The sequence below is a fragment of the Eptesicus fuscus genome, chromosome 11 (genome assembly GCF_027574615.1).
Source record: "Eptesicus fuscus isolate TK198812 chromosome 11, DD_ASM_mEF_20220401, whole genome shotgun sequence".
In the NCBI taxonomy this organism is placed as follows: domain Eukaryota; kingdom Metazoa; phylum Chordata; class Mammalia; order Chiroptera; family Vespertilionidae; genus Eptesicus; species Eptesicus fuscus.
The window spans coordinates 69595558-69620700 of NC_072483.1; the positions used below are offsets into that span (position 1 = coordinate 69595558).

At 43.8% G+C, this 25143-nt stretch overlaps 1 protein-coding gene across 2 annotated transcripts in view; it reads right to left on the minus strand.

The window, feature by feature from the left end:
* Window positions 1-25143, minus strand: part of SGPP2 (sphingosine-1-phosphate phosphatase 2) — an 89320-nt gene that overhangs the window by 31983 nt on the left and 32194 nt on the right. The window contains exon 2 of one of the 2 annotated variants that reach the window (XM_008145108.3): window positions 10648-10806. The exons of the other annotated variant lie outside the window; for it this stretch is intronic. Within the exon in view, the coding sequence (XP_008143330.2) occupies window positions 10648-10806 (159 nt within the window). The remainder of the gene's footprint in view (window positions 1-10647; window positions 10807-25143) is intronic. 2 annotated transcript variants of the gene reach the window in all.

Consider the following 25143-nt stretch of genomic DNA (forward strand, 5'->3'; position numbering starts at 1 on the left):
ATATGTCCTATTGCTTAACCCCAGCTCTTTAAACCGTGGAGGTGAAGAGCTGACATGAGACCAATTATACTTAAGTACAATCTCATCATCTTAAGAGGCAAGAACATTTTTATCTTCTTTCATTTTCAGACTGAGCTATGGTGCATCTAGATGTAGTTAAGGAATGAGGTGATGGTAGTAATGTTCCTGGTTACAAGACCCCCAAACAAAACTAAGCTTGATGTGCTTGGAAGCACACAAGATTCAGAAGATGTTTTAGGAGATGCTTTCAAAAGATTACTATTCTTATCTTCTCCCTTATATAAACAGTTAGTGTTTAAATGCACATAATCTCAGAATTTCGGGGGAAAAAAAGTGTTCAGGGGACCTCAAAATAATATTAACATTATTTGGGTGTCCATTAACCTAGGGTTTTCTAGGAGAATTTCCACCATAAAACCTCTCCCACTTATCAAGTATATCTGCTGAACCAGGGCCATTCTATGCACAGCTCTTTATATTTTCACCATAAAAGTGACACTCTGAAATAGCTCTAGGTGGTTTTTTATCTCCTTTATAAATTTTCCTTAAAATATATTCCCGATGAATGTATAAGATTATGCAAGATTAACATCCTTAAGAGAGCTAGATGACAGTAGCACACCTTTAATCATCCTTTGAGGCAGCTATAACATTTTAAATAAAGATAGGCACCTGGTTTTCTGAAACTCAGACTCTTGACAGAGTTTTAATGCTTTAATTCTTTTCAGTGTTAAACACACACCCTTTAATTGTCCTCTAGGGCAAACAGCTTTGTAGATTAGAAACTTTTTTTTTAAAAGCACAAAAACCCAGTCTTGTACTTTCTAAAAGCTTTATACAGTACAAATTTAAGTTTAAATTTCTGATCCCCGCCCCAAAAAACACTTTGTTCGGAATGCTTATGCAAGTTAATGAGCCTTCATCTTTCTTTCCTTTTTAATGAATTCGAATTAAACAGCAAGTTGTGGTCTTGGTTGGCTAGAGAGAAAAAAAAATGGAGACTTTCAGTCCATCCCCCTTTTTCCATTCTTTCTAGCTAAATATTTTCCCCAATTATGTAGACAAACACTGGAAATTGCTCAACCTTTATTCCACACTAGAGGCCTGGTGCACAGCTTTGTGCACAGGTGGGGTCCCTCAGCCTGGCCTGTGGGGATGGGGCCGAAACTGGCTCTCCGACATCCCCAAGGGGTTCCAAATTGCTAGAGGGCTGTTCTCTGGTTATGCACCCCAGAATCAGGCGCTCCCTCCTCTCTAGTTTCGGGTGCGTCACCTGAGAACCGCAGTGGCCAAGTCACCGCAGCTTGGCAGCTCCTGTGTTGAGCGTCTGCGCCCTGGTGGTCAGTGCGCATCATAGCTACCGGTCAGATGGTCAAATAGTCAGATGGTCGCTTAGGTTTTTATATACATAGATAGCCTGGGTTTGGGGTCCACCCTCCTGGGGGTATGGTCAGGTATGGACTTCATCCCACTGGCAGCCTTAATACAGGTTACATCCAGAGTTTCATTTCCTCCTTTGACTGGCCTAACTAGAGATGTCAGCTCTCTTATTTCACTCACTGAGCCTTTCTTTCACTAGTGTTCATTTAAAAGGAAGCAAGCTTCCTGCTGCTCACAACTTGCTAATTTGCAAGGTACAGTGTTGGGGGAAACCTTCAGAATGTTGTTTTCCAACCCTGAGAGTCAAATTGCTATGTATTTGGAAAACATTTTCTAATTAAAAGGAAAAAAATTTTCCCTTCTGATTTCAGTGCCTGTGAATGCCAAAAGAAATTTAATTTTGAAAGGGATAAAAACATAACATCTTTTTCTAGTTAGATCTGGGCATATTCAATGCAAACGAGTTTATAAGTGTGCAAGTGCACACACACACACACACACACACACACACAAACATGGAAGTTCAGCGCAAGGCTTGTGGGCTTTGGGAAGCCCATGCTTTGTGCCTGGACTAGAAGAGCCCTGAGCCCTCACCTACTCCCTCTGTCCCTTGACATACAAGTGGTTCCTAGTGACTCAGACCCAGGGTGGGTCCCACTCTCTCCCTAAGGCCCCCTTTCACAGAGAATCACCGAGAACTGCTCCTCTTTCAGGCCCCCAAGAACACTGGTAGGAGCCAACCAAGTCAAGGCGTGCGGGGTGTCACACCAGGGAAATTTTATACAGCCGAAGGCATTACTGAAGCCGAACATCCAATTAAAAAGACTGGATATCCTAAAAGATGCATCACCATCAATATTTTTTTTTAATAATCATAAAACTTTCTAAATAAGAGGGGTCCTGTACTCATTTTGTTCAACTCCACATTTCATAGATGGGCAAACTGAGGCTCAGAAATAGATAAACATTACTTGGCTAGTTATTAGTAAACTCTGGACTACAATTGATTACACACATGTAACAGCCAGCAAGCTCTGAGCCATCCCAGCCTGGCCATGCCCCCCACTAACACTTCTCACTCTAACCACAAAACCATGGGTATATAAAATAAACGTAGGTAGTACATTTTCACTTGGATTGAAGCCAAGTCTCCTAATTCTTAAGGTAAACAAACCATCCTTTGATTCAATGATTCCTTTTAGGTGAAAAGATTCATGCGTTATCACCATCCCATTCCCCTCTTTTTCTTATGTATTCATAATGAACTTCAAGTCATCTTTTATCAAACCGTTTATCACGAAGTAGCATATAAACTGTATGCTGTGATCAAACAAGGCACAGATAGCAGACAGGCAATAAATGAGGCAAGTTTAAGGGACTTTTTCTTATTTTTTTATTTTTCATTTTACAAGTCCTTCACTGCTTGTAAAATGAAAAAATAAATTTAACTGAGCACATTTAATATACGAAAAAGCCAGATTATACTTAATTAGGGGAGAAGGCTAATGCAGACTGCAGTGGTTCACAGCCAGGATCCTAGAATCAGAGGCCGAGTTCAGAACAAAACCAAAACCTAAACCTAAACCAAATCAAAGACCATCCTTGCAGTCTTAAGGGGTAGGGGGTAGGGACAGTAGCTGGGGGTGGGGGAAGGGCAAGGGAGTTAGGGCAATGTGGGCACTTTCTCCAGTCCTCATCATAAACGAGAGGGTAGGGAACCATTTCTCAGGTAGTGACGGTGATAATTAAAGAGATCCAAATCTATCCATTCCACCACAGGAGCCCAGTTTAAAGGCTTAAAAAAAAAAATCCCACTACACTAAAACGAAAAGATTTCCTTATTGTGCTTCAAAACCAATACAGTTTGCATAATAAACCCCCTAGAGACATTGACTTAATATTTAACTAAGGCTAAATTACAAGATTCTACTTCAGAGGCACTGGGCAGAATCTCTGACGCCTCATTCTGTTCCACTCAATGCGAGTCAGCGAGGGTTACAATCTGGCCATTGTTGAATACTTTTCAAGACTCATTAATCTCAAGCAAGAACCAACTTAACAAGCAGGGCAGTCTTTTGAAGTGAACGGTGGTAGTGGTTTAAACAGAGGATTAGGAGATAATCGCATTTCAAGTCATCTTTTGGCACTAAAATTGACCCCCGTCTGGGGGCCGTGAATTACAGGGAGGGGCAGGCTGTCTTGCTCTCTTCCCTCACCGGGTCTCAGACTCCCTGTGACACAGCCAGGTGGCAGCCAGCCCACATCCAGAGACGCCACTGCATTGTGATGTGTTATCACAAAGTTCGCCTCTGCTCCAATTTATAAGACTGTTGGATAAAAGAACACCCTAGACTCTACTGCAGATAGACACTATCTAGCTGGTAGGCACGGCTTAAATGTGCATTTTAGGACTGCTTTGTACCGCAGGTATCAGCTCGCTAGCTCTCAACCATCAGACTGTGAAAGGTGTGAAATCCATCATTTTCCACTCGTGCTCTCCAACACCAGTTCGTTTAACTTGGAAGAGTAGGAACAGAAGGACCTGCCAAAAGGAAATCTTTTGCCAGGATTCTGATTGTGGAAAAAAAAAAAAAGGAATTTATATTTCCCAAGCAATTAAGCATTTTCTAAAGTGTTCTTCCAATCGTGTGGAATACAAAACGGCAAACCATCTAACATTTATTAAGCAATGGATTAGATACACATTTCAAATGCACTGTCTGCTACTGAGGGGATTCACAACACAAGACGAAATAAGGAAAGCCATGCTAGCACTGGGTCTGCAAAAGGGACACCATGCCTCCTCCTCCTCCTCCTCCTCCTCCTCCTCCTCCTCCTCCTCCTCCTCCTCCTCCTCCTCCTCCGCCTCCTCCTCCTCCTCCTTTCCTTAATGTGATCCTGCCCAACGCTCGCTCTTCTCCTTCTGACTCTACACCATGGATGGGCCTCTCCGTTTTTTTTTTTTTATTTATTTATTTTCTTTTATTAAATATAAATCTTTATTGTTGAAAGTATTATGTATGTCCCTCCTCCCCGCCCCCTCCTTCATTGCCGTCTCCCACCCTGGATGGCCCTCTGTTAAGTGTCGAATAGAGAGCATATAGAGAAGGCTCATGACCATGTGACAAGCCTCCAAGGCTCCCGTAGCTGTTCCTTTCATTTTAAAGCTAGGGACACCCCAGGCCAGACCAGGAAGTGCCTTGAGTGGGCTTTCACTGCTAGGATTATAGTCCAAATCTCTTGATATTCCAACCTGGCCCACAGCTCCCTTCCGCTATTAATTGTCTATCCTCATCCCCAACACAGCTGTTTGGACCAAGCACAGCCATGGTGTACACTGGCCCGAGATGGACGGAGTCATGCTACACATGAGCTGGGTCAGAGTGTCTTGAAAATCTGAACTAAAAGATGGTTGGAAAGTTACCAGCTGGCAACAGGAGGTAAAGACGCAGACACGTGGAGTGACAGCTTCCCTGTAGCAGACAACTGTTCCCTGGCATCAGTTTCTGGGTGGGTCTGGTTCTTACAGGATTCCTCGGAATCTTGCAAAAATGCCCTCTTTCCTGAGCTAGCTGGAGTGGTGTTTGTTTCTGGAAACCAAAGAACCACTCACTACCTATAAACACCAGCCGGCGTTCCTTTCATGGTATCACAGGACCAGGAACCGCTAACCATACTTCACAGCTGCTGCCGGAGGTGCAGCAGGGCCCCGCCCCCCGCCCATGTACACGCCTTGCTTCCAATCAGGCAGATCACCAAAAGCTGTGACTTAGTAGAAGAGAAACTCTCAGAAGCAGTCAGGGCCTTCAACACAATCAGTAAAACTGTAGGAACAGTTTGATATATCAGTTATTTTAAAATAACCACACACAGGTTAGGATGCTGATGAATATATCTTTTGATGTTAGGTAAAAGAAAAATAATTTTTTTTTATTTTACAAATGGGAAAAAAGGACAGGGGAAACTCAAAGAAAATTGTTAACCTTACTGGAGTTCAGAGGACATGAACCAGGTTTAATAAGGGCTGGTCACCCCTGAGCAAGCGACTTATTATAAGGAAAAGCAGTTGGCCAGAAAGATTAAATGCCTGAAGACAGGATTCCCCAATTTAAATGCCTTCAAAGAACCAGGGAGATCACAAAGGGCAAGACAACAGGGAGTGGAGAGGTCTGTGCCTAAAGTGAACACACAGAATAAAAGCATTAAAATTCAATTTTAAATGACTTTCTTAGGGCACTATTGATGATACCATCAAGTCAAATACCATTTCTCAAAGTCTTAAACTCTTAAAAATCTAATAAAGACACATTGCCTCAGACAAGAAAAATCAATAGTTCGGTACCATTTTATATTAACATCTGGTGAAAAATCAATTAAAATATTAAAGTCCCTTTTAAAAGTACTCAAAAGGCAGATGGACAATTCTCAAGAGTTAATACAAATGGCTAAAAAAGCTGAAACCGGTTTGGCTCAGTGGATAGAGCATCGGCCTGCGGACTGAAAGGTCCCAGGTTCGATTCTGGTCAAGGGCATGTACGTTGGTTGCGGGCACATCTGTGCAGGAGGCAGCTGATTGATGTTTCTCTCACATCAATGTTTCTGACTCTCTATCTCTCTCCCTTCCTCTCTGTAAAAAATTAATAAAATATATTTAAAAAAAAAGAAAAAAATGTTTAAAAAAAACCCACAAATGGCTAAAAATAAATCTGAAAAAAGGTTTTTATCCTCACTAAAATTACATGAAGTGGAAATAAACCGAGATAACATTTTTTCAAGGTTTAAATTAGCAACGATTGAAAAAGAACCACACACAAAGCTCAAGAGGAAGCTTCAAAATGAGAACTTTCACACAGATGATGTGGGGACTGAAAGCAAACAAGGTTCTAGGAAAATAATTTTGCCATGAGTCATTGGCCATAGCGCTTGTACCAGTCCCATGTGGCAGGAAAAGGCTTCCTCTCTTAGCAACAAGCCCATCATTTCCCAGTGGATAATGTTTGTGCATGTTTTTGAGAATTTTTGTAAGAGTTTATTTGAGCCAAACTGACATATATTCCGGGGAGCAAGATCTCAAGTGCTCTGGATAATGTAATTTCATTTTGGTTTGGTCAAGGCAAAGTTCAAGGACAAATTTGTGGCTCAACTTTGAATCAGCAAGTTACATTTAACTGTACACTAAACCTTAATCTCTTATTCTATCTGTATTCCTCCTGGTTTTTATTTTATGTACTGTTCCCATTTTTTTTTTATGGTATATCTCATCTTGAATGCCATGAAATATCTATGAAAAGAGGCAGAATATAAACAAGTAAAATATAAGGACAGAGAAAAGGAGCCTCCCGAGGATCAATCATGTTATCAATATTTGTACTGCTCTTTTAAAAACTGAAGAATAAAGTTATTTAGCTGAAAGTGAATTTGGCTTCATGTTACAAAGCTAAACCCCATGCAGGTTCAATGAAAGTGCCTCTAACCTTTTTGGGATACAGCAATGCTATTTTAAAGCCTCTGTTTTAATTTTTGGTGGGGCTATCACCGTGCCGCTAAAGGAAGTCAAGAGATCACAACCACTCAGTTGGACTGAGGCTCTTCTGAAGCACTATCAACAATATCTTTTTATGAGCATCTAATTAGATAACCCATTCCCCAACTTTTCTGTCCCAAAGTCTAAGAGTCTATTGAATCCAACCAATGACAGGTTAACAACCTTGACAAGTAAGAGGTGACAGAAATAATGACTTGATTTGATGTCTTCCAGCTCGTTTAACAAAAGCTCATCTAAATTTTCTGAGATAAATACCTTTGACTTGTCAAGAAAGGTGTATAAAAGACAATTATGTGGAATACAGAGCTAATAAATGCCATGCAGCCAACATGAACCACAACCACAGCAAATAAGCAATAGAAGAGAACATTATGTACAACATTTTAATGTTTAAATTTCAGCTTGAACATCTGTTTGTGTGGGTTTTTTTTAATGGACAGTGAATGCTCTTCATGTCATTTAGCTGTTTTTCTAAGAAACAACTATGGTAGTCCTCTCTCTTTCTAGCACAAAAGGCCACTTCATTACTTAATCCAATGTAATCCTGGGCAAGTTTAACCTTTAACCTTTCTACATGTCAGTTTTCTGATCTGTAAAATGGGCTGGCAATAACCCTCATCAGGATTGCTGGCAGGATTAAATGAGGTAAAACATAAAAAGCACTATTACAGTGCAAGGCATATATACTAAGGGCTCAGCATTTGACATGGCTTATTATTATTTGAAGTATTACTGTCCTAATCTATAAAATGATGAAAATGATACTAGCCCACTGTTATGAAGATTAAATGTGGTAATGAAAAAAAAGAAAATGAACACAGATGCCAATAAAAGCAATAAAAAGCTGTACCACATAGGGGAGAAACAATCAGGATTGTGATGAGAAAGCAGTTAGCAAATCATAAATTCTGCTAAACTATTTCAGACCGTATGAGTCACCCCGAATAGAACAAATGACTTTTAAAAGCAATAAAACGTGTTGGGACTTCATCCAATGACAACTGTAAAATTAATATAAAATTTGACAAGAGGTTTGGCGCTCCTGAATGCAGCTGCCTTCCAAAGACTGTTGGGTGAGATTAGATGTTTCAAGTTACAAGACTTCAAGCTCTGCCCCTTATGTAATTAACAATTCTTAATCCTCAGCCCTTGAGGGGGCATCCACTCATTCAGGGATAGCCCTTCCAGGAGAGAGGCTGCCTGTAGGAAGCTGACAAGAGCCTCACCCTGCTCCACCTCTCCTTCCCCTCCAACCCCCACACCCCAGGAATTTCCCTTCCCTTTGTCCACCTTCAACACTGGGGCCCAGCCAAGCACCTCTCTTCATTATCTCTGTAGTGCAGGGGACCCTCCCTTCCTACCTGCTAATTTCCCTCCCTCCCCTTCCCTCTCTCCACATCTATTTATCTCTGCCTTCTCCCTGCCTCCCAGCACCCCCACGGTCCCCATTCTCTCCATCAGGAACTGCCAGAATCACACACACGGCCTTCCAGATGCAAATGGGCACACAGAACATGTAATTCAACCTGGGTGCCTGGTGGACCTGGCCATGCACCCATTTTTAAAAGCAAGTCACAAGTCGCCAAAGCTCAGGACGAACTGCATACTCAAAGGTTAGGTGCTTTCCTTTTTCAGGCAAAGATTTTATTTGCTCACTCTCCATAAAAGGCTGGTAATTCTACCCCAAACAGGAAATCCTCTGCGCACTTTGAAATGAGGACTCCAAAGCGGAAAATAACAACCAATAATGACAATCAGAGAGCCCTGTGACCACTGCCTCCCGTTCCCCTCAGGAAAGGTTTCCACCCTCATTGGAGGAGATAACTGGCCTTGAGCTGACCTTCCCCAGGATATTACAAGTAACTAACATCATTTGCCTCACTCTACCTCCATATAAGTTGGATGGGGGGTGGGGGAGGGTTGGTACCTCCGAAAATAAATGACTGAAAGAAACTTAAGCACTTGGTCTTTCAAGCATTTCCAGATCTTCAGAACAGAAGGAATGCTCCCCACCCCCAACTCCTCCAATGGCCGCCACTGCTCTGCAGGTACAGAAGCTGGACTCAGACAGGAAGGGGACAACTGCCCTGCCATTCACCTGGTGCAAGATGCATATTCTGAGAGGATCATCCTTTTAGACAGAAGCTGGATTTCACAAGAGGGCTGGCCAGGAGACAGGGAGAGGAAAGCCTGGCTTGCAGTTTTAGGCAGAAAAGGAGAAAACAGGGAGCATCCGAGGCCAAATAATCCTAATGGCAAACCTAGGACCTTAGTGGTCCTTTAGGCTGGAGGCTTCAACCCAGGCCTCACACGTTTGGACTGCAGGTATTCTGTGTTCCGTTGGCATGTGATGCTTTTAAAGAAATGTAAGCCTGCACGTAAAACCTGGGCGATGGCACGTGAAAAACAGATCTGGCCACTCCGGCCCGTTTTCCCTTGTGGCAGTGACTGCAGGCACAGAGGGACAGCTGCTCCCTGGGGCCCCAGGGGACTCACTGATCCCTCCCACCCAGGGCTTCACTGTTTTACTTCTTTCCCCTGCCTTTGAGGATATTTAAGTTTATGGCTCCTGATCAAGGTCACCCTAACTTGTTCTAGAAATGAAGAAAAAAAATGACTTAAGATCATAGCGCTTCTCAGAGCAGAGTAGCTGCATGAGAACTCCAACTCCTTCACACACAACCACCCACTCCTGAACCTTAGTTTTTTGGAATCCTGAGTTAGGAAACCAGCCATGCTGGCATCCTTGTCCCTGAAGCTCCCTCTCCCCACTAAACAATGTTTGACCTTAGAATTCATTGATCTTGCTGACCCCTTTGCCTTCATGGACTAGTCACTATGAGTTATCATGTTCTCAAGTATCAGGCCCTGAGCTCTGTGCACACTCTGGACGTCTTCATAACGGTTCTGGGAGATGTGCAGTACCAACACCATTATATTGATGAGACAGGTAAGGCTGCAGACAAGGGCACCCGGACAAGTGCAGTGGTTGAGCTGCCCTTGAACCCAGGCCTTTCTGATCCCAAAGCCCGTACCTGGCAGCAGGCCTTGCTGCCTTGCAAATATTCATCATCTTTCCCAATAACAGTAATAATAAAAATAGAACTTACTTGGTTCTGAAAAAAGTTAAACGATAGGATCCCGAGTAAAACATCAGAAAGGGGCTCCACCTCTCTACCTGGAATAGTCACTGAGTTTCTGTGTCTATGCCAGCTGCCCCCACTACACGAGAAGTGCCTCAGGAAGGTGCCCTGCCTTATATGCTTTTGTCTCTCCGATATTTATAGAGTACTGCTTAATACCGCTTGGAGTTATTAGTCAACAACTTCCAGGTTCTATTTTTGATCCAATTTTACTAAAATGGGCCTCTTAGGAGGATGCATTTTATGGCCCTTCTGGGTTCTCAAAAAGTCCTGTCTTCTCCACACATCACTTCTTTCCTCGTCTAGTTTTAGTTACCCACAGGAAAGTGGACACTACATTACACAAAATCTATAGGTATTTTTCTTTATTTTGCAAACAAAACAAGTTGTGTTTATAGTACTTTAATTTTTCCTGTTATTTTTCCAAAGTAAGCCAGGCAAACATTCAACTCTGATTAAAAAAAAAAAGAAAAAGAACATATATGCAAAGTACTTGGATGCCCAGGCAGGTAGTTGTTGCAGAAGTAGTAGCAATCTGTAAGTAATAGTAATACTTACAACCCATATGATGACCAGTCTTCTGGATAAAAAAGGATCAATATTCCAGTGAGTGAACGGAAGAAATGTGATGTAGAACACTTCTTGACCCAGAGCAGCTGAAAATCTGAATAGGTAATAGTAGAAATAATTCTTCACAATGTACTTCTGTACATAAGCCTGAAAAACAAAAGTGAGAAGACTGTGAGTTCATTGAACATGCCACTAGAGGACAAACTTTGAAACCTCTCTCTAAAATGCTCGGGTCTTAGTTGCCATGATGTTGCCTCCCCTCATGTCATTATGGCATTATTACTATCAATCTACATAGTTGTTGAACATCTATCAACCCAATTTGTCCACACAATCACAGAAAAAGTTAGCTTTTCATCAAATTAACTGAGTAACATCCAAGACAGAAATATCAGGGAAGACAGGACATTGAAAAAGAAATAGGGGCGGGGTGGAGGGGGTCCATTGGGGGAAGAGGGGGACAGCTGTGATACTTTCAACAATAAAGATCCAGTTAATAAAAAAAGGAAATAGAGGAAGGTACAAACAAATGGAAGAATATACCGTGTTCATAGATTGGAAGAATTAGCATCCTTAAAATGTCCCTACTACTCAAAGCAATCTATATATTCAATGCAATCCCTATTAAAATAGTTTACCTTTTAAATGGGACAAAGAAGGTTAACCCACTACAGTGATGGTGAAAAAAAAAAAGGCAGTAAATATACACAGAGTCTGCTAATATACAGTCCCATTTTCTGCTGGGAGAGAGGGAGGGAGCCAAAGTGTATAATAATTTGGGGCAGTGACTTTTTGAAGGACCAATGTTGCGTTTGAGGCCTTGAAATGGGCCACGCAAGAGTATATGATATACTTAAGGAATAAAATAAACGAAAAAGACGACCTTGGAAATTGAAAGAATATAACTATACTTGACGCTGTTGGCTGCCTACCAAGTATGCATTCCTTTCTCTAAGAGGTTCCTGATTTTATTCCAGCATCTCTACCTCCCCCACAGAGCCCTGTGACTCAGGGGAAGCTGACACTGCTCTCAGCTCCAGAGGTGTATCTGGATTCGTCTCAACCAGTCACAGAAAGTTCAAGAATTCAGCCTCAAACTGAGCAATGCATGCTACTACCTTGGAGAAAGTTACTAGTCAGGGGTGAGCATGTACTGCAAGCTACAAGTTCATCTCTCTCAGGATGAACTTTAACTTCTAAGCGAATTCAAATGAGAGAGAATGGCAATAGATCCACCCTAATCAGGAGAGACCAGAGAGTTCAAAGTGAATGAAATAAGGAAGTGTGTAGTTTAATTTCTCTGCCAAGATAATATTATTACTGGATTTGCAAAGCAGGGACAAGGAACTGTGAACCAATAACTAAGTGAAAAACTCCCCTATCATCTAATCTGAGGACTAATCTCTGCCAGCTCCATTTTATAAATGTACATCCAATGGGCCTGACCTTCAGGTAAACCCTGTAAAGAGCCCTCTCAGCATATAGATTACTTTAACCTGCCAGCTACCAGGTACACCTGGTGATCTGTCCTGCACTGAAGCTTTACAAGACCTTTTTGCCAAACTCTGACAAGGGTCAAACCCCTCTCTCGTGTCATTTCATGGTTTTTCAAGTGCTATTGACATTATAAGTGCTCAGTGACAACCATTTCCCTACCCTAGAGATTTACCTGAGGCCAAGTTCAATATCTTAATCCTAGTAAATAATTGAAAAGACCCTCAGCGATGACAGCAAACTGCTCTAGTGTTCCAAGTACTATCTTTAGATGTGCTTTTTACAATCTCTCAGGTCTCAATTTTTTTTTTTGTCAGCAGGGGGTGGGGGCGGGGTGGGGGAGGAGGAGAAAAAAGCGTGATTGCTGTCTCCCAATGCCATCCTGCTTTTTTGGTCATAAGTTCCTCAAATGCACATTCTTCTAAAGTGGGGTTTCCAGTAACTTAACCTGTGGGTCAGAGAAGAGCTGCTCTATTTTGCCATTGGGTATTCTGTGTTCTCTGCAAGGCTGCCTTTGATGCATAAACAGATCAGGAGAGAGGGGGCACTACAGACTCGTTGCATGGGAAGAGAAAGAACACCGAGAATATATAACTTCTTCACTTGGCTCCGCTCTGAACACCTGAACAGCATTTTGTTTCCCAACACACACCAGAGTCCCAAATGCAAAGGAAGGACGGCCAGGTCAGCGCCACTGACGTGCTCAGGGCTGACCCAGACAGCAGACTGAGCTTTCAGAGGAGGAAAACAAGAAATCGTTTTTTGCCCAAACAGTGTGTGACCTTGAGAAGTCAATTCGTCCTTCGGAACTGCAGCGGCCTCAGCTGCAAAGGACAGAGTAGCACTAGTGAAGCATTCATCCTATATAAAAACTGCTGTTTGAAATTTTAACCCTGCTATTTGGCTTCTGTAAATGCTTGCTTGCTTAAATAATAAGGAAAAGAAGACTACTCCCACTTCAGAGAGGCCATTAAACCTTCCCCGGACAAAGTTATCAGTGCTGGCACCAGGCCAGGCCTTTGGTTGAGGTCTCAAGGCCCCAGCACATAGGGGCTCGTTAAGAACTTGCAAAGGGGGCCGGAAACACCCCATATTTGGGAGACAAAGAAGGTAAAAACATATAAATAGGGAAAGTTCCTCCATGTTGGGGTCCAGAATTTGAGAGACATTTTCCTCTGGGCCCGCATGTAATAATAATAAAAAATGTAACTCCATCTCTCTAAGCGTTGCTTGGTTCTTCTCCGGTTTTCTGTAACAATAGTTGCTTTTTAGTATATAAAATGTTTTAAAGCAAGGAAAGGGCCCCTTAAATAAAATGGTACTCAGGGCCCATTAGACAAAATAATAAGACTGGAAGCCTGTACTAACTGGTTAAAAGTGAGGAGGGCCCCAGGGGACCCTACTTCAGCCCAGGCCACCTCCAGCCCCCCAGTCCTCCTCTGGAACAGCTCCTCAGAGCAGGTCAGTAATCAGTTTGGAAACCACTGACCTTCGTCTCTGCCAGACCTCACGTATCACCTTCCTAGAATTTACCCTTGGCCCTGAGTACACAGGCTATAGATATTCCAAACTTAAACTCTGGACCAAAAGTCATTGCAAGGTCTTATTACTCATTCCATTTGTTCAGGTTAGAGCTGTAAACGTAAGTATTTTTCCAAAGGTCAAGTTTGAGATACTCCTGACTCTCAACAGAGCCAGAGGAGTTCAGGTCTGGGAGGACATCTGCAGCTCTAAGCAGTTCTCTCTAATTGGAAGCAGGAGAGAGAGCTCATTCTCAGGCTGAGAGAAACCCAATTATAGAGATCCAGCTATATACATGCACCGTCTTACTGAAAAATAACCCCAAGACCCAAAGCTCTTCACTGGAACACACCAAGCAGCCGTGTTCCGTTCACAAGGCTTTGCTTAGAGAAGCTTCAGAGATGGGAGAGAAGCCAGTGAGTACAGCGAACTGACCGGGAGCACAGAGACGCCAGGAGGAGGGACGCCACAGAGCCCGAGGGAGGGAACAAAGACTCTGGAAGCAACGTGTCTCAGACCGAATCCAGGCTGCCCACCACTTACTATCTGAATAATCTCAGCAACGCCTCAGTCTCCCAGAGCCTCAGTTTCCCCTCCCGAGAATGTACACAACATTAGTACATACCACACTGGGATGTTGGGAAGCTTAAATCAGACACTGTTGGTGGTGTGTTCAAAGCACCCAATTCAGAGCCCGGCAGAGAAACTTCTCAGCGAGACCTCCCTGTTGGTCGCAACCCCAACAGTGAGGCTTTCCAGAAAGTGCTTCTCTGTGCGCATGTGCATTGAATCACCTGGCTCTTGTTAAAATGCAGGCTTTGATGCAGTTCACCTGAGGCAGGGCTGATAGGTCTGAGTTCCCAGGTGATGCTTGTGCTGCCAATTTTCAGCCCACGGGCAGCACGCTGAGTAGCAGGGATCATACCCTCCAGTGAAGGGTTTTTTAACACAAAAGCAGGTGTCCGATTTGATCCTCAGTGTCGGAGGAAGCCTCCATGGGAATGTAAGAGAGTTAGAGAATGTGAGCAAAGCAACAGGTAAAAATGATGGTGACAACGCAGAAGGGAACAGTTAGTGAGTCCCAGGCAGGAGCCTACTAGTAAAATAGTCCAAATGCAGGAACAGAGCCCAGACAAGCACTCGGCCCCCGAAGGTACTGAACTTTAGTAACTAAAGGGAAGGGCACATGTGGAGAGGCCCCGCTGAAACAGCAGCTGGACAAGCAAGCAACTGACAACACAGAAAGCACTAAGCCATCTCCCACTCGTTGCCTTCATTCATGAGGGTTTTGCATAAATTCCTGGATGATGAATACCAAATTAGGATTCATGAACCTTAAAAAACACAGGAAAACAAACCTCATTTCTTAAAAAGGGCTTTTGCATCACTGTCAGAGTCCTGGCTGGGAGATCTCTGACTGTGAGCAGGAACATTTGTCCTTGTGTTCTCGGCTAAAATGTGGGTGACAATTTGCTTTTTGTTAAATATATATATATACTGAAAGTATCACATTACGATGGGTGGCTTTTGGAAGTTGTAAAGCAGGGGTCCTCAGACTTTTTAAACAGGGGGCCAGTTCACTGTCCCTCAGACCGTTGGAGGGCCGGACTATAGTTTAAAAAAAAAAACTATGAACAAATTCCTATGCACACTGCACATACCTTATTTTGAAGTAAAAAAACAAAACGGCAAAAACACCCGCATGTGGCCCACGGGCCGTAGTTTGAGGATGCCTGTTAAAGCATTGTTTTTATTAACCCAACCTGGTAAATTGTCATTGCTAGCTACATCTGCAATAATATACTTTCGACCTGCATACTCATTCTCATCCACTCTCAAGGGTTGTCACTCACTTGCCCAGGGCCTTTTTCAAGGCAGACAACATCGTCATGTGCTTGGGATTGTGGGAGAAAAGGGATATCAGCGGATGAGCTCCAGAATGACAGTCATTTATGGAGTCCGGTGTCTGCCCAGAAAAAACACCGCCCGTGGTCGAGGGAATGTCCCAAAAGACATAGGATTCAGGACTAAAACTAGGCATTGCCTTGCCTTCTGATTCTCATACTCTGCATATAATCAGCCAGAATGTCTCATCTAGAGCCTAGAGATAGGTAAGTGCATATCTAAGGAACTTGATTCCCCTTTCAATAGAATCAATAGAAGTTTTGGTTCTGCTACCTCTCTCTGAAAGAATAGGCTTTGGTGCACATGCCATCACACACCACAGAGATGGGATATTTGTAAAATAACCACTCTTTCCAAGCTGTTGTATAAGACACCAACTAGCATGTTAACATACTAAGTACAAATCAAGCAATGCCTCCAATTTTTTTTTTTTAATTTAAAATGGCAAATCTTAGGGACCATGTCTATGTAGAACATTCATTCATTGCTACACTTTAGTGATGGCAGATTATTTACTAATATGCTCCCTTATTTTTAATTATTCTTTTTAAAAATAGATATTGTTTTTACTGATTTTAGAGAGAGGGTAAAACAGAGGGAGAGACACATTGATCGGCTATCTCTTGCACACCCCCTACTGGGGACCGAGCCCACAACCTGGGCCTGGGCCCTGACTGGGAATCAAACCAGCAACCTCTTGGTGCACAGGACGACACTCAACCAACTGAACCACACCGGCCGGGCCTACTCTTATTTTTTGTTTAAGTTTAGGAAATCAAGACTTTTCAATCTATAAAGAAAATTAAATGATGATCACGTAGGAAGCCTAAGAAAGATTGACAGTGTCCCTTGAAGGGGAAACGAGGAACGAGACTGTGCAAGGGTTTCTTCTTTCATCTTCACGTCCAGATAGAATTACAGGCTGTGAGCTCACTGACGTCAGGATGGCGAGACTGAAAGTCAATAAAATAAAAGGACAAGCTTTTCAAATAAGAGCTTGAAAGGGAACTTCACATCAATCACTTTCATCTGCTCAGTTGACATTTGTCGAGATCCCTCAGCCTGTGTCCAAGAATAGGACGGAGGCTGGAGGGGACTGCACCCAGTGTGGCTTTTATATTCTGTATCTAACTGTAGCCTTTTCCACAGTGGAGCTTTGTTTTCCTCCGGACAACCCGTCAGATTTCAGCTCATCCTCGGGACATCCGACATCTTTTTCTTTTCCTCAAGAGCCAACTCTTGTACTGGCGCCATCAGAAAGGGTGAACCAGAATTACGAATTGTGAAATTCTCGAGATTGCGGGAGTGATCCATGGTGGCGACAAAGCTCCACTTGAACCTAGAAATAAGTCTTACAACTGGACAAAACGCTGCCTGGTCATGACTTGGGAGAAATTTGTGCCCGAAGCACAGTGTCCGCTTAGAAAGCGAGTCTGTGAATGGGCAGGGGAAGGGCAGGACAGCGGTTTGCAGAAACTAGAGATGAAGGCTTCTGCTAGAAGAATCTCCTCCACGGACAAGAGCAACAGGAGTCCACACAAAGAGAAATAACCATTCCTCTTTTTAAAGGGGGGGGGGAGGGAGAATCAGCTGTCATTTAAATTCTCAAAATGTCTTAAGAACTTAACTGTTTTTCAAAACATTTGGATCCGCTAAAACCTGAAACACATTGTGCAAAACATTCCTCCATTTAATTGTTAAGCCCTTGTGTGTTTCGGGGCGAGTTTTGCTGCAGATGTTTCTGATTCATTTATATTAACTTATCAAGATGACATTTGGAAGAGCTAAAGGATGCTCAAGAAGGAGTCTTTTAAACTTGCGTTCATTAGTTTTAATCCAGGAATTCCACCTCCTGCCCCAACACACACACTCAGAATTCAGAACTTGGAAGGCTTGGTTCAGTTCCACTTTAACCGGGCAGCATGAAGTCATCCATCCCTAAATCCCTAAAAAAACCCACAAAAACCCACACACCCTTTTCTAAAGCATTAAAAGGCACCACCAAGAAATGGGTGAAGAGGGCCAAAAGGTACAAACACCTGGTTATAAAATAAATGTCATGGGATGTAATGTACAGCATGGTGACCATATACAACACTGTTTTACATATTCGAAAGTTGCTAAGAGTAAATGTAAAAGTTTTCAACACAAGAGAAAAATTCTATAGCTACATAGGGTGACAAAAGTTAACTAGACTTATCGTGATTGCTTTGTGGTATATACAACTATCAGATCATTATATTGAACACTTGAAACGAATATAATGATAGGTCAATTATAGCTCAACAACAAAAATGTTTAAACTTTTAAAAAAGCTTCCCTTAAAAAGTAAGAAAGCTATTCGGGCATGTATAAGGTGTTTTCCTTGATCATTTTTATGTACAAAGATTTAAAAATCAACATTGAGGGGGTTGGGGCATGTGTGGGGAGGGGTGTGGGATGGGAATGGGGGGATGAGGACAAATATGTGATACCTTAATCAATAAAGAAATTAAAAAAAATAAAAATAAAAATCAACATTGAAATCAGACAAAAATAAACCTCAAGTCTGGCTAGTTTGCCACTGTAGTTGAGAAGAGTTTACCTAAAGGCTTTCCTACTTCCATCTTTCTGGCTTATGTGGGCGAAATGGGCACAGATTTTTTTGGCATGTCGTTTTCTTTATCCAAGACTATCATGTTAGTAGGTGTGTGCATACCTGGAGAACAAAGTTGAAGCAAAACATTACCTTCCTGTCACTTATCCCACTTCTATCTTTCTTCTTCTACTTTTTTTTTTTCTTTGTTAATCCTCACCTGAGGATATATTCCCATTAATTTTTTTTTTTTTTAGAGAGAGAGTGGAAGAGAGAGGGAAAGACAGAGAAACACTGATGTGAGACAAACACATCGGTTGGTTGCCCCCTTGATCTGGGAATCGAACCTGGGACCCTTTGGTCCACAGGCCGACACTCTATCCACTGAGTCAAACCGCCTAAGGCCCCTTCCACCTCTTACATCCTCGGAGCTCTCAAAGAATCCAAGATGGGAAAGAGTACTTGGGGATGATTTTTCTTTCTTTTTTTTTTTAATTTCTTTATTGATTAAGGTGTCACATATTTGTCCTCATCCCCCCATTCCCACCCCACACCCCTCCCCACGGATGCCCCAACCCCCTGTTGAACTTAACCGTTGGATAGGCTCATATGCATGCACACAAGTCCTTTGGTTGATCTCTCCCCCCTCCCCGCAACCTCCCCTATCCTCCCTCTGAGGCCCGATAGTCCGATCGATGCCTCCTTGTTTCTGGTTCTGTTCTTGTTCATCAGTCTATGTTGTTCATCATTTCCCCTAGATGTGCGAGATCATGTGTCCCTAGAGATATACTTATAAGAACTGAATGTGAGATGAGCAATAATAGTTATGCTGACAGGCAAATGTATCAGTCTGTAGTGAGTTTCTTTCTGGACCAACAGTTCTTTAGAGACCCAATTTCAATGTCCACCAGTTCATTATGTGTACATGTCAGCACTGACCCCTCAGCTCTGGATGGTGGACAAATGGTGGTAACGGAGGTCCGACTCCCTCTGGTTTGGTCTCGGCCGGACCCAGGGGCACGGCTTCACCCGGACTCAGGGGCACGTGGCCTCACCCGGATCCAGGGACACATGGCCTCACCCGGACCCAGGGGCGCGTGGCCTCTCCCAGACCCAGGGGCGCGTGGCCTCACCCGGACCTAGGTGCAAGGGGCCTCACCCGGATTTTTCTTTCTTGATAGGCAACCCCCCAACACACACATCCAGGGAGAGCCAAGCAGGGAAAGCTGGGACAGAGGAAAGGGGGAGGACCTTTTTCGGAGAAGGTCTCCCTCCCTCCACACTCCTCCTAAGCCTGGGGAAGTGCCACCCATTTTCATCATATTTTCAAGCCATAGTTCCCTCTGAAGGCCTGCTCTGGGGAAGTTTAAAGCCACTTGTCACAAAATAAACTTAGGAAAAAGCTTTGAAATTGTGTGCACACACATAAAAGGACGCTAAGAAGAGAGCCAGGCTGAGTCAGAACAATGATCCTCCCCACCCAGCCTGTCCCTGGCACACTCTGATTGCTTTGTGCCTGTGAATGTTGGATTTTTGGTTGTTGATGTTCTTTTTTTTCACTTTTGATTTTTTGTGTTAAATGTGTGGGTTTTTTCCGTTACTTGTTTTTTTTTTTTCTTTCTGATTCTCTGATTAGTATTTAGTGTGTATTTTTTTTTCTGATTAACACATTTCATTCTAGAACATTTGGGAGTTCAAACACTATGTAAAAACAAAGCAAAACTTCCCTGTTACCCCACCCCTGAGTCTCAACCCCTTTGAATAGATCCACTGATCTTTTTCCTGTGCATAAGTGAGAGTGCGTGTGCTGGCCTGTATTTTAATCAAATTGAGATACCACTAAATCTTAAATGTTTATGTATGATTTTATAGTCTGCCAGTCTTGGGTCCAAACAGTTGTACTGGGTGAGTATTTCCTTAGGTCCCTAAATATTATTTTAGATCATGATTTTGGTCAAGCTGAACTGTTTAACTTTTTGCTCCCCCTTCACTGTGCTCCACTCGCTCACTCCCGGGTTCCTAGGCAGATCCCAGACCAGGATGGCAAACACGACCTGCTGGGGGCTCCTGGAGGCGCCATTCCTGGACCCTCTTCTGCCTCGCTCACTCCTTAACCTGACCAAGTAAACATCCACACTGACAGCACTTCCTGGGACCACCTGATTCCATCTTATTGCTGTTTGCTTGTTTTGTTTCCCAAGGACCTGAAATCTTTTTGTTGTTTTTTTTTTTGAATTGGTTTCAGAGGAAGGGAGAATGAGAGAGTGAGAGATAGAAACGTCAATGATGAGAGAGAATCATTGATAGGCTGCCTCATGCATGCCCCCTACTGGGGATCGAGCCCGCAACCCGAGCATATGCCCTTGACTGGAATCAAACCCGGGACCCTTCAGTCCACAGGCCGACGCTCGATCCACTGAGTCAAACCAGCCACGGCAGAACCTAAAGTCTTTTTACCAGATTTTGCAAAAGTTACACTTTAAGTGTGCCCACCGCTCAGAACACACTGCTGAAGAAATAAAGAATGACCTGGGGACGGCCCGACAGGTACTGTGCTGAAGTGTGTGTGTGTGTGTGTGTGTGTGTGTGTGTGTGTGTGTGTTCCAAAAAGGTAAAACCAGGTCTTCCAAGTCTGTGAAAGACCTGAGGTTGTTATGTGACCCAGAACCCTCCTTCACCAGCTCTAGCTACCACTGGCTGAGACAAATGGATACACATGGAACCTACGAGGGTCTGGGTGTCTGCTAGCCTTGGGTCCAAACAGATCTACTGGGGCAACTCAGGGGAAGTTTGAACATCCTCACCTGTGCAGTGAGTATACCCTCACCTGTGTAGGGGATGTGTCCTCACCTGTGCAGTGAGTATACCCTCACCTGTGTAGGGGATGTGTCCTCACCTGTGCAGTGAGTATACCCTCACCTGTGTAGGGGATGTGTCCTCACCTGTGCAGTGGGTATACCCTCACCTGTGTAGGGGATGTGTCCTCACCTGTGCAGTGGGTATACCCTCACCTGTGTAGGGGATGTGTCCTCACCTGTGCAGTGGGTATACCCTCACCTGTGTAAGGGGTGTGTCCTCACCTGTGCAGTGGGTAGAACACCAGCTCCCTTGCAGAGGCATTAGAAAGATGAAATGAAATCACTTGTATAAGTTACACTGTACATGCTCAATAAATGATAGTTGTATTTACAATGTTTTTTAAACAGTGTAAATAATAAGAAAATGTCAGAAGTATCCAGTTATAGTGGAACACAGAGGATGGAAAGAAGATGAAAATTAAAAAACCCCACAAAGACATCCTAGAGAGGCAGGTGAGCCATCCTGGAGAGATGACTGGCACTGTGACAGAAAGAGGAAGGAAGAGAGACTACACTGAAGGGAACAGCATGAGGAGAGGATGGCAGCAACAAGGCGCACGTTCCTGGAACAGTCCACAGTCCACAGCTACAGTGTAAGTGTAGGCAGCAAGGCTAGCAGGAAAAGCAGAGCCGGAGAGGAGTCCAGGAGGTTGGGCTTAACCTGTAGGCAATGGGGAGCCAGTGAGAGAGTTGGACCAGGAAGTGACATGAGCAGAGGTGTGGTCTACATGGCCCCACTGTGCTTGCAATCTTGTCCCTTCTCAGCGATTTCCTATCTTTCTCAGAGTCAGATGTGCCAAAGAAGAGGTCCGAGGCAGGCTACAACACGCCCAGGAACCACCTCCTACGCTGTGCTCACAGAGGGTTTCACGCACCGGCCTTTGCCATTGGCAGACCAACCGGAGCCTCTGTGCTCCATTTCACGTCTGAAATAAAAGCTGGATGCTCCGAGAGTCTCCGCGGGCCATCAAGAAAGATGAAGAAAGAGTGCTTTCTGGTTTTGGTCTTGGCTTTGCCATGTGGGATCTGATGATACAGTCATTTAGCAAGAAACCACAGAAACAAAAACAATTTGATGAAACCAGAAGAAAGCGAGTCCATGTACAGACTGGGACCGAATGCCACAGGCTGTGCAGGGACTCAGCCTGACAACCCTCAGGCTCTGGGTCTCAGCAGAGCTCTGTCTCCCAGGGCCCCACGGTTCAGTTGCCTCCTCCCTAAACAGGGACCGCGGTTCCTATACGGAAGGACACAGAACGCATTGAAAATACCAGAGTGTGGGAAATGGGTTCAAATTTCTTTTCATAGAACACAATTTCCAGAAAGTGCTGTGTGACCAGAACTGATGCCCCTGATGGGTCAAAGACGGTCAGAGAAACATGGGTTTGGAGCCTTGATAAGGAAGGGAACCAGACCAAGTTAAACAACCTGTGGCAACTGCCTGCCTAGGCAGATGACGAGTCTGGGAAGCTTAGGTTTGAAGACTAGAAAAGACGAAATGAAGTTTGGGATCCTCACAGCCCTAAATCCAGAATGGTAGACAGAAGTCCATGTGTGCAAAACTCCTGCCCCCAGCCTCATGCACTTGCACACAAATGCACACACATGCAAATGCACACACACAACACACACAAATGCGCCTACACATATACATACACACACTTCCTTCCCATCCTGCATGCTATGCTATGACGACAACCTGCAACACTAAGCCAGTTGAAATCTCAAGTCCTTGACACACTGTCTGCAATGAGGCTGCTCTGGTTAAAACAATGGCTTCAGCATCACCCATGTCCTTCAAGTGTGGTCCCTAGGCCCACAGCATGGGCACTAGTTGTTTGAAATTCAGACTCCCAGACCCGCGGAGTCCCTGGGAATTTTAGCTCCATTCGCATGCACATTAAAGTTTGAGAAGTACAATCTACATTCATGGAGAAAAGGAATGGAATGTTTGATTGGATAAGATTTTCCTATTCTCTCTGGGCCTATGCACATGTGAAAGGGGAAACTGCTGGAGAAGCGCAGAAGCCCCAGTGGGAACAGGCAAACCCAGGGAGGCAGGAAGCAGACTAGGGGTTTCTTTTCGGGGTGATGGAAATGCTCTAAAATTGATTGTGGTGATGGTTGCACAGCTCTGTAAATGTACTGGAAACCAACGACGTCGGTGAATTGCATGGTCCGTGAATTATATCTCAATAACACTTAAAAATATAAGTAAAAGCACTCAGGAGCCTTGGAAACACCAAATTGGTAACGTCTGAGTTCGACTGCAAAAGAGACACCTATGGAACCAGATCGTGAAGGGTAGCTCCACTAGGAGACCGCTCTTTTGTCCCAACTTGATGAGTTTCTTTCAGCACAGAAACACTGAAATGGTCACTGGTCTTAAAACATGCCCTTAGACCTAGGCCATCAGGGTCCGTGCCCCGACTCCATGATGTAGACACCTCATTCTGATCTCCTCCAGCCGTGTGCTTCCACACTAAGCAAGGGAAGATGTGCAGTCTTCTAGAACATTCTCCAGGCACCACACCTGGGACCTCAGCATTCCTTGTCCAAATGCCCAGCCTGTATCAGGGCCCCATGCAGGTCTCTTCCCCAGGTCTGTCCTCCCTAGTGTGGATGACAGCACCGGTGTGCACCCCTCCGGGCCCAGGGCTGGCCCTGGCACAGGGGAGTCCTTTGCTCAGTCCCCAGTAGGTGACAGGCTGGTGCCCTGACTTTGCTGCCTTCCAGCTGGAACTCTGGGGTGTCTGAGAAATCTAAACTTGAAGCTAGCTTTCTGGATCACATAAGGATATGTATGTCAAGTCAGAAGGTCAAAACATCATGTATTTAATGCTTTGTTGTCTTAATGAGTAACTTTAAAATACTTTGTCCTATGGAATCTCTGGCTCCGTTTCTGCATTTGCCCTAAAACCCTGCAGTTTTAGACATCGATTTTTTTTTCTTCTTCTAGGTTTGTTGAGCACTTAGTGAATATTTTTGGTCTTTTCCCTAATATGTTATATTTTATAGGTAAATATTAATTACTCACTTGAGACCATCACATCTTTCCATAACTTCATGCACAATAAATACCAAGGACTTATTTTGGCTCCCAAACAGTACAGAAAGTTTTAGGATAAGAAGCATCTGAAATGTGTTTGCCTTCCTATACCTCATATTTGCAAAACATGGTAGTTAAAAAAAAAAAAAGAAAGAAAGAAAAAACCAGGAAATAAAGAATCTATATATATATAAAAGCCTAAGCGACCCTTACGACCAGTTGACTGGTCACTATGACAATGCACTGACCACCAGGGGGAAAATGCTCAATGTAGGGGCTGCCCCTGGGTGGTCAGTGCACTCCCAAAGCCAACCTCCTATGGTCCCTCCCCCCAGTTGGCCCTGATTGGCCCTGATCGCTGGCCAGGCCGAGGGACCCCACCCGTGCATGAATTCGTGCACTGGGCCTCTAGTAATGAATAAAGAGGCTGCATATTTTACATTAATAACATGTAACGTTCTCCCTGGGCTACTTTTCTTCTGAAGAAAATGGAAAAGCGAATCCTCAAGAAAAAAATGGAAGCCTCTGGGCACTTAAAAAACAACAACAGTCACCTTAAGTGGAACTTTGGGGAGGAGGGAACTTAATGAGTTGAACCATGAGAGCTTAAAGACTCTTCCATGGCTCCTGGAATCTTTGTAACTAATCGTTTGGTAACAGAATGCTAGAAGGGGCCCAGCTCTTGTCGTCACAACCCGCAATTTGAGCAGAAGCTACCTTACTTCATGCCCTCCAAAATACTCCGCTGTGGGAATCACTTTCATTCCTTGTGAGCTGTGAAGCAGAGGCCAAGTTTACAACTTTCCTTTGTCCTCCTGTGAGGGGACTGATGTCACCCATGCCTGGTGCCAACCGAGTTGACTCCCGCTCAGATATATTTCAGAAGAGGCTCCCACCCCGATGCCTCCCCCCACCCAACCCCATCATCTGGGTTCCTTGTGGGAATGCGAAGCTTTTTCTTTGTACTGGGGATTAAATTTAAATATAACAATTTGTATAGCACATGCTTCAACATTTCAATCATTTTGGAAACTGGGGCCGTGGGGGAGATGGGGAAAATGATCTCAGATAAGACTGAATTG